At 40.8% G+C, this 18222-nt stretch overlaps 2 protein-coding genes across 2 annotated transcripts; one reads left to right on the forward strand and one right to left on the reverse strand.

Annotated features, from left to right (window-relative positions):
- Positions 1-2879: 2879 nt before the first annotated feature.
- LOC137260230 (complement C1q tumor necrosis factor-related protein 3-like) lies at positions 2880-4265 on the forward strand. The gene is made up of 2 exons (XM_067797925.1): positions 2880-3201; positions 3583-4265. Exons 1-2 carry the CDS (start codon positions 2910-2912, stop codon positions 3987-3989), a joined length of 699 nt encoding a protein of 232 aa, XP_067654026.1. The 5' UTR covers positions 2880-2909; the 3' UTR covers positions 3990-4265.
- A 7859-nt stretch (positions 4266-12124) lies between these two features.
- On the reverse strand, positions 12125-16952 carry LOC137259244 (uncharacterized). The gene is made up of 6 exons (XM_067796873.1): positions 16836-16952; positions 15601-15824; positions 14683-14743; positions 13912-14084; positions 13279-13427; positions 12125-12363 (listed from the first exon to the last, which is right to left on the reverse strand). The coding sequence occupies exons 2-6, from the start codon at positions 15812-15814 to the stop codon at positions 12328-12330; spliced, it is 633 nt and encodes a 210-aa protein (XP_067652974.1). The 5' UTR covers positions 15815-15824; positions 16836-16952; the 3' UTR covers positions 12125-12327.
- Between the last annotated feature and the right edge of the window lie 1270 nt (positions 16953-18222).

Below are 18222 nucleotides of genomic sequence, written 5' to 3' on the forward strand. Positions count from 1 at the left end.
TGTTATGAAATGAAATCGTACGTGACCCCTCACACATTCTAATTTTAAATACAGAATATAAACTTTTTACCATCTGGCAGGCGATTTCAAATTCTAAAATCTATATCACACAGAACCCTAAAATTTTTCATCCCGTTCATCATCAGCTTTTTATACAATAAATGATACGTTTACATACAAATCTTATCTGTGCCTGCATACGTACCTTGTTGTTCCTGTGTTCATAACTGTTTTACGGCACCCGTGGCGAGCCACGTCCTCGTGGTGGGTCCTGGGTAACGCTAAGTGCTCGCCAAGCCTCGGACACGGGGGCTTGTTTGGTCCACCAACCCAAAAGTGATACTGGTGGTTGAGGGCAGTGGGCATCTGGAGCCGTGTTCCTGCTGCTCAACACCCCACTTTGGCCCTGACTGTGTTAATCATGACTGTTGTACCCGCATATTTAGCCCGTGTTCAATAATTCATTTTGCAGGTCATGTATCTGTGACGGAAGCTATTTATCCTACATTCACGTGTGTGCTTTTGACAATGTACCGTAATGTTTTCCATCTAGTGTAATAAAGGTGTTGCGTTCTTTGTTTCTTCTTGTCTTAGTTCTTCATTGTTTCTAGGCACCCGTGAACGGCCACCTCCTCGTGGTGGGTGCTGGGTAACGCCAAGAGCCGTTCAAAGCATAAGTCAGGCTGGTTCTGCCCTAGACAAACAGAAGACAAACAGAACCCGGAGGTCAAGATTGCCAGATTGGCCCATGAGCCACCACCTTCTGACATAGGACTCTAGGCAATTTATTACATATATAACCTTTCATGGAAAATCGAAATGTCCAAGACTCAGTAACAGAAATGGGCACAAAGTAATCACCATGCACAGGGCTTGGGGTGACCAGCCGATTGATAGAACCGGGCCAGTTCTATCACCCGTCTAGGTGAAGTCAGGGCCAAAGTGGTGTATTAGGCAATAGGAACATATTTGCAGGCCCCTATTGCCCTCAACCACCAGGATCCCTTCCTTCACCGACACAGGGCCGCAACCCACGGCAAACGGGTTGGTGGACCAAATATCCCCAGTTCCACAATGGGGGTGTTGGTGAGCTCTTAGCGTTACCCAACACGTTATATTTAACATTCAGGATGCTTTTTCACTTTTCCAAATTATTATTATCAATATAAAATTTTCAGAAATATCCCGTTAACGTTTGAAATGGAGATAGAACACTCTGGTTCTAAATAAATGAAGTGCTTTCCTTACTGTGTACCAGGGACATGGAGCATCGTTTTCGGATTTAAAAAACAGTACATTCATATCTTTTGCAGTTCTGAAGTAACGTTGACAAATTCTGACAAAACTATCGGAAGAGATCATCATTCAAAATTGGAGTTTTGTACGAATACAATATTTACTTTTGAATGTGTGTAGAGTGTTCAAATACCTTAATGAACTAATCTGAACACCTCACAGATTTGGAAAGATACTGAATTTCAAGGTCTCAAACTGACATTGGAAGTTTTCACGTTACAAATTCCATTCACTGAAGCTGACTGCTCACTATCAGTTACTGATTCCATATTTGTAACAGGTCTGCTGCAGGCTGAAGCATTACGCTGGTTGAACATAAATCACGTGTAGATTTCAACTCTTGGCTTTCTTGTGAGTCGGCACCCGTGAACGGCCACCTCCTCTTAGTGGGTGCTGGGTAACGCTAAGAGCCGTTCACCCCCGTCGTGGACCCGGGGGGATATTTGGTCCGCCCAACCTGTTTACCGTGGGTTGCGGCCCTGTGTCGGTGGAGGAAGGGATCCTGGTGGTTGAGGGCAATAGGGCCTGCAACTATGTTCCTATTGCCTAACACACCACTTTGGCCCTGACTTCACCTAGACGTCTGATTGAATGGGCCCGGTTCAACCAATCGGCTGGTCATGCCAAGCCCTGTGCATGGTTTTTGTTAAACTTTCGCTCCTTTGATACCATATGGTTAACTTGTTTAATAAAAATGGCATTACACTGAGGGTCGTTTACTATCCCCCATTCATAATTGTTTGTTTCAAAGTGAATGCGTGAGTGAGTTTGTATTTTACAGCCGCTTCGCGATGAAGGGAGCCACTGTCTTCCCCTTGTTTATGCTTGTGTCTTGTATCCATGGGAACGCATTTGCTGGCTTCTAAAAATGTTCGTAACAAGCTCGGGTCGTTCTTCGCCGCGGTCAGCCACTCCATGCTTAACCAGGTAGACATGACTGAAGGCTATCAGCAGGCAAACAGTTGTTATCACAAGGCCTTCAGGGTCAGACTCCTTATTTTTTGTTTTGTTTATTTTGTTATGTTTTGTGTTTTCTGGCCTCTCTTGTGGATTTCATTTTTCTTCGGGAGGATGTCATTTTTGTGTGTGTGTGTGTTTGTTTTGGTTTGTTTATATTTTTATGGGAGGTGGGGGTGTGCTTCTTTTAATTTTAAGTTGACAGTATTGAAACATTGGAACACAGCTACTATGTTGAAAGGTATAACTTTATGTATCAACTCTTATGCACCTCATGTCAGATTGTGGGGCAACTTTTCCGGTCTTATCGACCACAACGTAGCACACACATGTTGTTTTACACGACCTATTTAGAACTTTGGTCATAGCAGCGTAGGCTCCTTCCTTTCTTAATAAGCGTCCCAACAGTGCAATCCTAGCACGTGTGGTAAACCAAAGGTTGTTGGTGAATTTGTTCATACAAGGACACACATAGCATACGTAGACACATGCCACACAAATGCTGATGTACAAGAAAATGAATCATCTGGTGTATTAGCTATACCATTCCAGCTACCCGGGTCACAAAATGAACTGGTCTGCCATGTGACCTTTAGTATAAATAGCAGATAGGCGACGACGGAGCTGGTTCAAGCTGACTGACCAAAGAAGGTGAAATGTTTTTGTCTGTTATATTTCTGTGTCTCACTCTGCCACCGTCATTACCTGGTTTACTGTTGTCGATAACAAAACCCGACGGCAGCATTGACACACCCATGCTCGTCCAACATGTCCGCTTGCTTGAACAAACCGTAGCGAGTCTTAGGACCACAACATCAAACCTGAAATCAGAGTTAGATGAAACCAAGAGGGAACTGAACGCAACTCAGTCCGAGCTGCAAGTTACAAAGAGTGAAATACAGAGCACTCAATCTGAGCTCCAGAAGAGCCATGCGTCGCACAATAACAGTATGTATAATCTGTTAATGTTGATTTTGAATGGTTGGTTTCTTGTTTAACGCCATAATCGGCAGCATTTCTGTTATGTAACGAATATCTGTGTTAGAACTGGTCTTCAGCAACCCATGCTTTTCGGAAGAGGTGACTGACGGGCTTGGACTCGCTGTCGCGGTTGAGTAATGCGCTCTTAATGGCGTAGATCGATGCTCATGATATTCATCACTGGATAGTCTGGTCTACACACGAATATTTACAGACCACTTAAACATTACTGAGCGTAGGAAAGCCCAAGCACCAAGACACGTACCCAGTGTCGCCGATGGCAGTGTATTTCAGGGAATATTGTTATGAACTTTATTTTTAGTATGACATATGTTTTCTTTCAAACAGTGGCAAGAAACATTGCATTCCACGCGTCTGCGCCGTACATTGCCACGTCGGGAGTTCCACTTGAGTACCAGTCCGTTCTCTACAATGCTGGGTCTGCTTACAACATCACTTCAGGGAAGTTCACAGCACCAGTCTCTGGGACCTACATGTTCTGGACACAGCTGGACATGAACCAGCAGCGCTCTACAGTGTATGTTAAAATCATGCAGTCCTCACAAAAGATGGCAGTTTCCGTGGGCTTTGCACAGACAAGCTCCAACGTGTATGAGTCTGACGCGACAGCTGTTGTAGTCAACCACGTGAACAAAGGCGAGCAAGTGTGGGTGGAACCAAATGCGTCTGTAGACATTGACAGTAACGATGCTTCATATTTTGGTGGTGTTCTGTTGTCCGTGAATTCAAATTGACCAAAGAAAATCATTGGCTGACAATCTGTGAGGGGACTGAATATAAGATAGTCTACTGGCTGAGAATCTGCTCGAGTCGACCAGTTTATTTGTAAACCTACCTCTGGCTATCTTCAGGAGATGTTTGTCATCTAGTCCCACAAGAAATTATACCAGTAATGACATTGTGGAAGGGTCATAATTCTGGGGTTTTTTATCTCTTTTTTCTGTTCTTACAGATCAGTATATCGTATATTCTACACTTTGTCAGCTGAATAAAGTTATGTCCAATATCGATAGAATCATTTTGGGATCTGGACTATATCTGTAATAATAACTGATAATGTTTCACGATCTGTGTGTGAATGCAAAACAACAGTTTGTGGGGACGGATGCACTCATTATGGACACATATTCCCAGGACTGTCTGATTGTTTGTTGTGATTAAATCCATTCCCGTGAATTGTTCGCAGCCCTGCAAATTCTGGATAAACGTGGTCGTCAAGTAAATATGCTTCGTGGGTTAGTTGATCAAATAGATATGCAGCTCACACGCTGAAGTGACTAATAAATGTCCGGGTCCCGCAAAAAAACCTAATCCACCATTTCACACTGTTATGCAACCTTTACAAGGTTTGTATGTCAATCTGACATTCAAAGAAATTCAGCAACACAAATCCACAATAATCAGTAATAAGAACACTCCCTATGCTCCCCAATCAATATTTGCAAATGGGAAGCGACCGTTCCCTGCACCATCCAATTTGCCTGATAATTGTTCGATTTTACACGACTTCACATTATTTCAGCAATTGCTCAAAATATATACAGGTCTTAATATTTTCAGATACCTTTTTGTTCATTAGAAGTTTAATATGGCATATGTACTTAAGATTTACTGTAACATCGGATTTTATTTCAGTCATATCTTGATTACAAGAACTTATACTTTTATGACAATACATTTGAATTATTAACACATGTCGTTGTAGGATCGTAGTCACTTCCTTTACAACCATAACAATTAAATGAGAATTAATACGAGCAAGAAAAACTCTTCGTCGATGATGATTTGCAGTATCGACCCTTCAGACTGAAACATCGATGAAGTCAATGCTTGATCGTGTTTCTTTCACAAAACGGGTACAAAATTCAATGTACACTCTTGTGTACATACTGAACGACCAATCTGACACCATCGCATATTGACCTCTTCAGATAATACAGCCCAAGTAGGTGTTGTCAGTAGTTGGCTGAATTTCATGGAGTTTGCTTATGCCTACTTGGGAAACTCTCAGTTCTTTGTCATTATAATCTAGGTGTAACATCTAAGCTAAGGTTAATAATCACTGCACGGGAGTTGAAGTGGTGTGACGGATTAATCGAGTGCTGACGTGGCAGCAGCATCAGCCTTTGTGTTTGTAGAAATGGCAATATGACTTGGTAAGCCAAACAAATAACCATATCACATTTCCCAGTAGCAAGAAAATTGTGTAAATCAACAATTACAAGTAAAACTGGATGTGGATATGACATATTTAATAGCTTGTAGTCATGAAAGAGAATCAGAAAAAAATAATGCGAATTGCTTGTAGTACAAAGAGAGAGAGAGAGGGAGAGAGAGAGGTGGGGGAGGGGGGCACACACTACCTAGTCTTAACACTTTGCACAGCATGTACGTTGGCCGTTGCACTCTGTGCACCAAACACGGAAGTCGTCTTTGCACCTAAAACCATTGAATGAATTCAATATGTTTTGGAAATGTAAAATTCAATGACGGCTGATATCGTTACCGCGGTTCTGAATTGTTGATCCCCTTGTGAGAGGCAAATGTACATAAATGTTTGTTTTACGCTGTCTACCTTGCTAATCAGACTTATGCTTATCAAGCAGCATGCATGAATGAATAATATGTGCGCCGCATCAGCAATATTATAGCTATTCGCGGATAGATTTAGTCAATAAAAGCACAAACGTGCATTTATGGATTAAAAAAAGCTCTTAATTTCATATATGACATGATTGTAGTCAATAAAAGCACAAACATGCATTTATGGAATAATAGAAAGCTCTTAAATTCATATATTACATATGATTGGAGGAAAACTCAATATTTCGACTGAAGTCTATTTCTTGCCATAAAATTTCCTTCCAGCTATTTTCTGAAGGTAATGAACTGGGTAGAAAGTGGTTTCATCGTAGAAACACGTCACAAACGGAATTTGGCAAGCCAACTAATGCAGTAACCAGCACTTCTATTGTTAGAAGTGATCTGCTCTGGATCTGTGTATAGACAGATGTATTCCTTCATGAAAATTAAAATTGTTACTGACTGTAACCTCAAAAGGGGTTAAAGTATTGCATTATTATCCTCATGAGAGGTCTGTATGAGAGAGTATATTTCTATTCACGATATGATGGAAATACTGCTGACGTTTCTATCTACCAAGTTGATCGTTTGCTCAAATGGACCAAAATATTATTCTTAGCTTCATTGTAGACTCCTAAAAGCAGCATACAATCTTTCATTCATTCATACACTCAAATACGTACTGTAAAGTTAATCACTGTCTGAGTGGGTGAGGGACTGCAAGGTTGAAAGTGATCAATACCAGCGATTTGAAGTATTTCAACCATTCGTGTCTACTGAATTCCATTCGTATAAACACCTTAATGGAGAAATTCCTTTTCGCAGAAGGAAATAAAACGGGGACAATTTCACCGATTTTGACTGAATATTGACTGAGTAGCAGAATACTTCGGTTCATACTATGGTGTCTAAGAAAAAGTGGGTCCATACTGTCTGACTATTTTCACCATGATAAAATCGTTTCTGAAGGCAGCATCCTTCCTGTCACACGTTTGTGTTGACGTGTCCCTTTCCGCGGATGATTTCAATGATTCATGCCGATGATTCATGATTCATGCCGATGATTCATGATTCTTGCCGATGATTCATGATTCATGAATAGGCAATCTGTAGAAAGTCCGCCTTAACAAAATCCAAAATCCAAAATCCAAAACTGGGCCAAGGCCAATACGGTTTCTTTGACAGGCATTCTAGACGTTGGATAGATGAAGAATGTGGTCTATGTTTATGGATATACCACTTTTATATTCTATTATGTTTTATATTATGACGTTCCGACATAGATTCTAATCATTGTCACGATGTCGAAACGTCGCCTATACAGAATAAAAAAAGTTATATAATAGTCGTCATTCATAATGAAAATGGTTGTATGTTGTCAAAATCAAAAACAAATTGTGTTCACTTTGCCCATGAACATTGCATAGCTTGTTATTAATTAAGTAATAATTATTATTGGGTCACAACATTTAGTGTTTTGAATAATAAATATGATGGATCACATTTCGTTTTAATAGATGGTCAACACTTTTAGGATTCTGGTTTTCCGGAATTTATCTGCTCCTAGTTTTCGATGTGTTTACTTCCGGGAGACTAAGTCGAGGGCATTCTACAGTGTTGACGATAGTCATTTCGGGAAATGACTTCGTAAATATATATAAAGGATGGTTGCCGTGTTGAGGGCGACACTCACACTCATTCATATTTGCTGGAGTTAAAATCCCGTCAACGCCTGTATCTACATTATCTGCTGTCGCACCGATCGCTGTGTTGACATTCTGCCATAGCTGTTCTCTCTCACCAAGACTTTGGTGAGTTTGCTATATTGTATTTTGTGACCCATTGACTTAGATTGTGTCTCTCTTGAATTGTACCTGAAATCTGCATTGTTATATTGACTTGTGACTTTGTATACCTTGCTCTCGTTGCATAATAATAATATCTGAATATTTTAAACTTGTCTTTGTTCTGTTTTGCTGGTTCACAAGGGTATTTCTTAAACTGTTGTCACGGTAAATTCTTAACCGTAACAACATAAACACACAAGGATCCTAACCAAGGAATACAAACAGTTACGTTCCAAGTATAACACCCATAGAACCATTTTCACTGACGGATCCAAGACTGATGGCCAGGTTGCCAGTGCTACAGTCATTGGATCAAAGACTGTCTCATCTAGAATCCCAGACAACAGTTCCATCTTCACCGAGGCCAAAGCTATCTTTACAGATTTGACCTATATAAAACACCAGACACCCTCGAAAGCTTCATCGTCTTTACAGGTTCAGTGTCCTACCTTCAAGCACTTTAATACGTTACCTCAAGTCACCCTATCATCCTGTACATTTGAGAACTTTACAGTTTGAAGGATGATGGCTACAGTCTGTCTTTCTCCCATGGAAAAGTTCCATGTTCACTGCTGAGGCCAAAGTTATCTTGGACGTAAGGGTTGACCTATTTTGAACAACAGAAACATTCCAAAAATTCACTGTTTCTACAGATTTATTATCTTGCCTTCATGCATATCAAAATAATACATCAAGTCACCCTATCATCCTAAGCATTTTAGAGCTTTACAACGATCTTTGTGCTGGCCAATGTGACATTGTTCCCTGCTGGTTACCAGGTCACGTCGGCAAAGGAGGTAACACGAAAGCCGATGCTGAAGCTAAAGCAGCTTTTGATAAGCCCATATCTCGACTGCTGATCCCGTACAGTGATATATAATCCACTATCAAAAGCTATACTCGGGACCTAATGCTGAAAAGGTGGGACACCCAAGTTGGTAGAAAAAAGTTCCTGAATTGGTAGCAACGATTATACCTTATTGAGTGGTCAGTCATGACGTGATGAGGTAGTTTTACGGTAATGTCATATTGGCTACAGTCAGTTTACTCGTGATTCTACCATGACTACGTGAAATATTGATCAACACTTTTGTTTGCAAATCCGTCAGATTTTACGACTGCATCACTGCGAAAGTGTACACTACTGCCGCACTACTTCCGCTTGATCACCAACATGTAAACGCAGCAGACTCGATTTGTTTTGGTTTATTTTCAGTCGGTAGTTTTATAGATGTATATGGTCCGGACCTGGACGAATATGACGATGATGAGTTTTGACTCAATCCTTACCAGTCCAGATGAACTGACCTCAGAAACTTTAGTGTGTGTGTGTTGGGTGTTGGTGGGGGGTGGGGGGTGGGGGGTTAGTATTTGTAAATATTTCGTTACAAGATAACAAGGAGGCAGAAACAACAATCGTCATTGCGAACCTGAACAGGGGTGGGGCGAATACATCTAATGAAAAGGGTAGTAGACCGTAACTATTGAAAAAACGAAAATAACTGATTACTGGGACTGTACGAGTTTTGTTTACAATTTTGTAATGGGGTCTGCCATGAGTCAGCTGATTAAGAAAGCCAACAGAATACAGAATACATCTACATTTGAATTTTGTCTGGTAAATGGTTTGTTTCTTTTTTAATAAGTTTTAAGTAATATCCAACAAATTATTTCCATAGACACAAGGGATGGAGAAGAAGCACCTTCAGGAGAAAGCCACGGCCGCCATGCAACAACAGACGAAGCTGCTTTGGACAAGAAGTTTTTGGAAGTCAACTCTACGGAAAACTCACTGAGAAGGTTTTTTTGCAACGTGAGCGATACCGTAATAATGAAACATTGATCAAACTTAGTCTCGAAAAGAAAATAATAAGAAAATAATATGAATATATCTTCTACATATTTGTGAGAGAACCTCCCTATCATGCAAGCTTCCAGTAAGAAATCTGAAACACAATTACAATTTATGGCTCCAATTATAAATAAGCAATAAATAACATTGCATAAAGTGAATACCCGGTAAACGATGTGATTATTTCCGTTTAGAAAGGCTCACACATTCTGAAAATGCCCATGAGTTTGAAGCACTTCCAAAAGAACAACTGACATCACACCACGGACACTTTTATGCGGAACTTCGCACTGATAAGGGCAAATTGTATTCAAAATCTTTTTTCGCCGGCATCTGATCGGCGATTCACACTCATCTAAAATCTTCTCCGTTTGAAAGAAACATCCATATTTGTCAGCACATTGAGTTTCATGGTGCTAACAATGTATTTCTAGGAGTGCTAAGGAAAATAAAGAAACTTGGTTTAGGCAATACTTAACGTCACAAACCCATCTCACAGACAGACCCTTGCAAAAAATGTTTTTGACAGTTTCTGTCTGTAGACACACCAAACTGTTCAGACGCAAAGAAAGGTGTGGTTTGATTTGATCGCAGGAGGAAAGAAACCAACAAGATATGACTATTACTTCATTTGCTGTAGAATCCGACGATGTAGGTATGGAGTACATAACAATGACACATCCCTAAAATCCTGAGGATTTTAAGCCACCCATTCTGCATCATGAATCCTTTCAAATTCGAACCAGCACATGCTGGTACACACGAAACTGCTTGGCCACAATACTCTGTCTCAAATGATGAAAACTATATCAAAAGAATGTTAGGTTATTCGCATATACTCCAGAGATGCCCACCCTGAAACCAATGAGTCATGCCTCCCCAAAAGCAGTTCTCGAGCCATGAAGGTGCGAAATGAGGGCGAACGTGAGATGGGGATCGGGACCCTTCTGACGGTGGGTGTCTTGCGTGTGTGTGTGTGTGGAGGGGGAGGGGGATCTACAAAAACAGATTTAGTCTGCTGGAAAAATGCAGTTTCTGGGCATACTTAATCAGAAAAAACTTAACTCCAATGAACATATTCAAATGGCCAGTTACGAAAGTTACTACTATTCTTTCAAACAGTCTAAGTTTATAAACAAATTGTATTTTCTAAAAATCGGAGTTTTAACAGACACATTTGAGTAACTCCTCCAAAATTGGAGTGTTTGGCATCTCTGCGTCACGTCTGTCTCTCTTTTGTCTCGTCCCCCGGTAGTGGCACGTGAAATCAGCAAGTTGACTGGTCAATTGACTGGTCACAACAATCAACAGGTATTAATGAGTTACAACACTGAGTTGTCGATCGATCAGAAAAAGATACTATTCTTCAATTCTGCAGGGTTGATTCGAGAGTCGGTACACTATCTTCCTTCATTGTCACTTCAAAAATGATTTCAATCTCGCGCAGAATGTGAAAACTTGGTCGTCAACCCCCATCAAACTGTAACGTCACACTAAATTATCGTGTGTGTGTGTCTGTGTGTGTGTGTGTGTCATAGGCACACAGACTGGTTTTCGTTGTGTGTGTCAAATTATTGCAATGGATAGACAGCTGTTTGTTTTCCGTAGACAGAGTACCTTTTGAGTTACAATGTATTTAAATAAATACGATAAGCACTCTTAACACCTTTCACTTACGAGGTCAGTTCGCCTCTTGCGCCATGGCGGATTACGCAGTGCCTTCCGAGAAAAAAATTGGAGTTCGATTTTAAATCGGCCTTGGTGGAATGGAGATAAACGTGCTGTGTTAGCATATTAGATGAATGTAAGGCGTTATTTATAATCTCTGAATTTCATTTGTAACTGAACGCGTAGCCTGACATTCATCTAATTTGCCAACACAAATTAGCTGCTCAAAAACTGATGGAGATTTACGTCATATGTGAGGCGTGTAACTAGACTCACTCACCTTAAGAATTTTCTTGAATTACCATTATATTTTTGTACACGTAGTCCCGCAATCACTGTGCCCTAATTATATCTATGGTGTTCAGAAGTAACAGATAAAAGCATGACAGTGTCGGTGATTGGATTCCATACATCAAAGCAAAATTACAGCTATATGGCGGCGGGCTGTAAATAATCGAGTTTTGACCAGACAATCCAGTGATCAACAACATGAGCATCGATCTGCGCAAATGGGAACCGATGACCTTTGTCAACCAAGTCAGCGAGCCTGACCTCCCGATCCCGTTAGTCGCCTCTTACCACAAGCATGGTCGTCTTTTATGGCAAGCGTGGGTTGCTGAAGGCTTATCTTCTCCGGACCTTCACAGTAGTTGTACTAACATGATACTGTTGGAACGTTAAGTAAGAAAGTATCCTGTAAGATAAGGGGCCTGCTTTGTTATGACCAATGCTCTACATATCCAACTATCTCCCAGGTCATGTAAACCAGCATGTGCATGCTATGGCGGCGTCGATAAGACCAAAGTGTTGCCTCACATTTTGATATGATGTCTCCAAAAATTCAGACGTAAAGTTACACCTTACAAAATAGTGACTGGGTTTGAAAACTGTTTTTCTACTTAACAAAACCACACCAAACTCGCTCTCTTGAGAACACGGATTTATTGTGTGCTACGAAATCAAGATCATATACTGGACAAAAATAATTAGGGATATTATAAATTTTGAAATTACGAAAAATGATGTATTTATTCATTGATGTGAAATATCACTCACAAAAGTACCAATATCCCTAACTTATTTTGTCCAGTATATATTACGGTTTGATCCACTTGCACTCAGCTACTGCTCGAAGGACTTCATCAAGTTTATCATATGCTGAAACGAAACAAAGAACGTCAATAGAGTATTTCTTAAACCCATTGATCGATCAGTGCGAGAGGAATTCTAATGATGAAGATGGTCACCTATTATCATTTAAGTGTGGGAAAGCGAAGGTCTGTGTAATTGCTTGACCTCCAGCAATCCTGACCTCCATGGTAACTGCAGTATATGACAAACCTATCATTTTTTCATGTTAATTAAACTGCAACATTGAAAAGGGTAGCACATAACCAATCCTCAACTTAATTTTGCTTTTTTCAACTGGGTAACAGCAGTTTGTACATTTGAAATGAAATGTTTTGACAGTGAAGGCCATCAAAGTTCATCGTCCCTAGTATGGTGATCTACCATTAGCAAGGTTTATTTTGTACTATCCAAATAGTACTATTAGTTTAAATTCCTATGCTAGCTGTAAATTCTAACTGTGATATTCTAGTTGTTTTACTGTCCTTCATCGACAGCTTTTTTCGTAATATGTTTATATTCCTTTTTATGTCAAGTATGTTCTCATCACGATATGGCTGCAATACTGCCGATATGAAGTTAAATATCAACTCGCTCACTCTTAGTTCAACATTCTAAAATAACACTAATCACGCGATGGTATTAAAATTATTAAACAAATTTAAGTGTTTAACTGTGCAGATGATTTTGGCAAAGGTTGGTTTGGTGAACTGCACTGAACCACATTCCGGTTACATGATCGCATGCAGTAATTTATGGAGTTTGGACCAGTGATCAACGGCATGAGCATCGATCCACGCAATTTAGGTACGATGACATGTGTCAAGAAATTAAGCGAGCCTGACCACCCGATCCCGTTACTTGTCTGTTGCAACAAGCACGGATTGTTGAAGATCAACCCCAACTCGCGATCGAATCCTCATAGCGGAAAAATATGGAATTTACCTCAGTAATGTTACGAGCGAGAGACTCCAAGTGGGTCCTGAACGGTCCAAACAATAGGTTCTGGTCATCTTTCGCCATGGAGCTTGTCAACTTTTCCAATCCTTCTAGAACGAGTCTCTTAAAAGAATCTGTCGCCGAACTGTGTAGACCTATAAATGTAAGAACAAAATGGAGCTGAGCAACTATATTTGACCCGAAAACATGAATACTGTTGAAATAGTATATATTTTCATGACTATTTAGAACTAACGTCCGAGCCCACACAGCTATGAATCGGGTACCTCTTTAGGATGAGAACCACAATAAACTCGGTGCGCCTAGTTGCAGCAAGAGTTGTAGTTCCTGGGGAGTTGAGACTGTTAATACGATGTGACGTTGAAACGGACATCCAATGATCGAGGGAATCAATTACCAGCGCCTTGAGCAAGCAATAGTTGCGCTATATAAATATCCTATGGAACTAATAAAATAAATAATTATAATATTTGGGATACATGTCAGCGAGTCTGACCACCTGATCCCGTTAGTTGCCTCCATAAGCATGGGTTACTGAAGTCCAGTTCTAACCTGGATCATCACAGGTCTCTCTAATGCCTATAGTGGTAAAGGTTGTTGACATAGATAAGTCCTTACCAACAATACTCTTCAGTTTCGCCAGAGCCTCGTCCGGGGTAATGATTCCTTTGGCACCCTGTACAAGAATATCACTGACTTGGCCTTCAGCCCAAGTAATCACGCGTTTCAGATCCTCTCCAGCCTTGTCCAGAACTCCGTGAAGGTCCGCCTCGAGACGCTGGAACGTTGAACTGTAAAACAATTGACTTTTTTATTTAAATGCCAGATTGTATAATTAATTCGCGATGGATGTGGATGCCTGTGTGAACGAACGTTCCGTATTTCAATCGGCAATGATTAAGTCAATTAAAGTGGCGTTTGATAATCAGTCGAATGTCGAATTTCAAAACCGCGTTAGTTACACTGTCCCCTTCTGAAATTAAAACAATGCTGTAAATCCAGCCAGGGTTCAAACTCCCCCCTCCCCATCCTCTCGTGTTGTGATCTGCCTTCACTTGCTGGCCATCTTTAACTCGTTTGTGTTTTGTTTTGTACAAAATAGTGATATCATGTTTAAGTTACATGTTAGTTTCAGATCTCTAACTGTGATGTTCTAAGTGTTTTATTGCCCACTCGTTGAGGTTGCTGAAGGTCAGTTTTAATCTGATCTCAAAATAGCGTTTAATGCAACGTACCCGCTGTTCCACAACAAAACAACATGGCTACAATGCGTCTATTACGTCAACCTAACAACCTAACTAAAATATACCCGGCATAGGTTTGATGTTCAATTTTCATCAACATTCGTACCGTACAGAGACACACACCATGCGCTGTATACATACATACCTCAGTTCTCGTTTAGCGTTATTTTTGTCCTGGAGTGCGTTTACGGTGTTGAGAGCCAACGCTGAAAAGATCAAAATCCAACGTTAGCATTTATCATATAAAGTCCACATATGCTGCACTTTCCAACTGATAATTCCAACTGAAGACCTGCAGTATTTTATGCCTGTCGTAAGAGGATATCAACGTCGAAGGCTCGCTATTCTCACCCAGCAGGATTATGCTGATATTTCTGCAATCAAATGGCTGTCTTGTGGAGTCACGGATCTCTGTTTGTGCAGTGGATTGATTGTTCATAGAATGACTGATCTTTGATATTTGTGCAGTGAATGATTGTTCTCCCGAGGAATCACTTACCTGATATTTATGTAGTGGAGTGATTGTTCTGTCATAGAATGAGTGATCTTTGACGTTTGTGTAGTGAAATGATTGTTCTGTCATAGAATGAGTGATCTTTGACGTTTGTGTAGTGAAATGATTGTTCTGTCATAGAATGAGTGATCTTTGACGTTTGTGTAGTGGAATGATTGTTCTGTCACAGAATGAGCGATCTTTGATGTTTCTGCAGTGGAATTATTGTTCTGTCTTGGGGAGAATATACGGAGTGGAATGTTTCTTCAGCAAAATCTTCTTGTGAGATGATTAGTCATTTGCTGAGTTATTGTGCGGACTGTCTGTTCTGTGTGGTGTGATCATTCATTTGTAGAGAACTGTGGATGCTGTCTAAACCGGCACTCCTCGGGACTGAAGAAATAATCCAGTTTAGACAACGTGTTAGATTGTACAGCTGATGATAAATGTTCATACTGGTGCTGACACCTTGCCGGATTGGACAGATGCCGGTTTTGACAGCTTCCACTGTAGTTCTGCCACGGAGTGTTTGTACTGAAGTTATGTGATTATTTTGTCATACAGTCTCACCCTGAAGGCCTTGTGATAACAACTGTTTGCCCGCAGATACGCCTGCATTCAGCAGGTCCACTCCGGTCGTGTCCAGCTGGTGAAGCAAGGAGTGTCCGACTGTGGTGAAGAACGACCCGAGCTTGTTACCAACATTCTTAAAGAAGTCAGTAAATGCGTTCCCATGGATACAAGACACAAGCATCAACAAGGCGAAGACAGCGGCTCCCTTCATTTTGAAGAGGCTGTAAAATACAAACTCAATCTCAAACAAAGTTTGTATAAGTCTTCAGATAAAAGACTAACCTTCATTTTGACAAATTCAAACGTATAGACAACATCGCACTGACTGGGGGTGGGGGGTGGGGGGTAGCATGGTGGTTAAAGCACTTGTTGGCAGAATCGTGTTCAATTCCCGACTTGGCTTGAGTGTGTGAGGCCGTGATCTTGCTGGAAGGTGGCATGTTAATTACCCAATATGGACCAGACAATCGTGTGATCCATATTTTAGGTAATTACCCATGTCGGTTGACGAGCCAGCAAACAAGGAATCTTCGGTCACCAACAGATCCCTTGGTGGCAACATGATTTGATGGGGACTGATTCTGTCTCAGTGTATCCAAGTCTTCAAAGGTCAAACATAACATGTGAATCCTATCCTTGGGTGAGTTAAGTTTTTCGCCCCCGTTTAGCAATGTTACATCAGAAATGACCTTCACACATTGCACCCAGCCCATGTTGGAAATCGAACGCGTGTCTTTATCGTGGCGAGCGAACACTTTAATTACTACTAGTAGGCTACCTAACCTTTCGCGTTGTTTGTGGTTTATAGCCTGGTTTTATTGGGTAAGAATGAATCCATAGAATATACTGTGTCCTGGTCAGGTTGGTTTTATTTTAAAACTGTGATATAACAGTGACATATACGTGTCTTTGTCGACAGACGTCTTAAAATGATTACCTTGTTTTTGTCGCTATATGGCAATAATATTGCGTACGCGATGTGCACTTTTACCTCACTCACTCACCTTACCTTGACGAAGAATTAATGTACGTTGAGTAGATTTTTACGCCGCACGTAGCAATATCCCAGCCATATGGCGGTCACATCAGGAAACAAGATCAGTAAATACAAAAAAAGAAAAATAACAATTATTTGAAATTAAAGAACCGTATCTGTTAATGTCCAGCGTCATAGTCATTGTTACATTTATAGAAACCAGAAGTTAAACAGCACAGACAAATCATCTACTTACGTGATTAAAATGTACCTTAGATTCTCTGTGAGTTAACGCGCAGTTTATATCACCGTAGAACTGGGAAGGTAACATATGTTGTACTTGTGATTTGCAGTGCAACACAGTGACATCAGTGTTTGTCATGGCGTGATAGATAACCTTCAGGGAGTGAGTGAATGAGTTTAGTTTTACGCCGCACTCAGGAAGATTAAAGGTGTATGGTGGCAGTCTGGACCAGACAATCCGGTGATCAACGTGAACCTCGGTGTGCTGTTGCGAACAGATGACATGTGTCTACCAAGTCAGAGAGCATGACAACCCGATCCCATTAGTCGCCCGTTAGTCGCTTATGTTGTTGGTCACTGGATTGTCTGGTCCAGACTCGATTATTTACAGACCTCCGCCATATAGCTGGAGTACTGCTGAGTGTGGCATACAACTAAACTCACTCACTCACTCACTCAGCAGCGTCCCCGACGTTTGCTTCCCTCAACACGGTATCAGAGAGACAGACGTTCATTGAACTACGACTGCAACAAATTGACGTATAAGTCTGTGTTTGTTGGCACCTGCAACTTGATGAACAAGCGTTTGCAACTAACATGGCACCGCTAAAGAACAATGAAATATTTATACATGTAACATATTCACAACTCTTCAGGTTTTGCTCACACACAAGATGCGTGCAATGACTGGTATCTGGATAATCACCCAGTGTAGGTTGTCAACAAAATGGAGGACATTGGTTGCAATGTTCTGTGGAATATTGCGTTAACATAGTTTCGAAAAGTGGACAATGTGCTGTGGTCACATTGAAAATAAGGTAAAAGTCAACAAAATCAGTTGGTGTCTGTGTAGTCCCCTAATGTAGGCATTCCGTACAATAGTTCATGAAGTATCGCGTAAACAAGATTTTGAAGACTGGTCAAAGAGCCGTGGTGACCTTAAAAATAAGGTCAAGGTCTTAATACTGACATATGTCTGCACATTCCCCAGTGTAGGCTGTCACCAAATTTGAAGACACTGGGTAAAACAGTTCAGGAGATATCGCGTTAACAAGAAACGGGACATAAGGACGCTGCTGAATACATAGTCCTCCGTTCCGCGTTGCGGCGGGGAGCAACAAAGTGAGTGAACAGAGAGAGAACAACAATGACGAAAGACGTGCCACACTGCAACCTTACTTTAGCCTTACATTGAGTGAGGCACTTGAATCTGTACAGACATTTGTTTAAGAGGAGATGTGCCACACTGTAACTTTCACGTTGAGTAAGGCACTTGAATCTTTACAGACATTCGCTTAAGAGGAGATGTGCCACACTGTAACTTTCACGTTGAGTAAGGCACTTGAATCTGTACAGACACTCGCTTAAGAGGAGATGTACCACACTGTAACTTTTACGTT

This window comes from Haliotis asinina, chromosome 13 (genome assembly GCF_037392515.1).
Source record: "Haliotis asinina isolate JCU_RB_2024 chromosome 13, JCU_Hal_asi_v2, whole genome shotgun sequence".
Lineage (NCBI taxonomy): Eukaryota > Metazoa > Mollusca > Gastropoda > Lepetellida > Haliotidae > Haliotis > Haliotis asinina.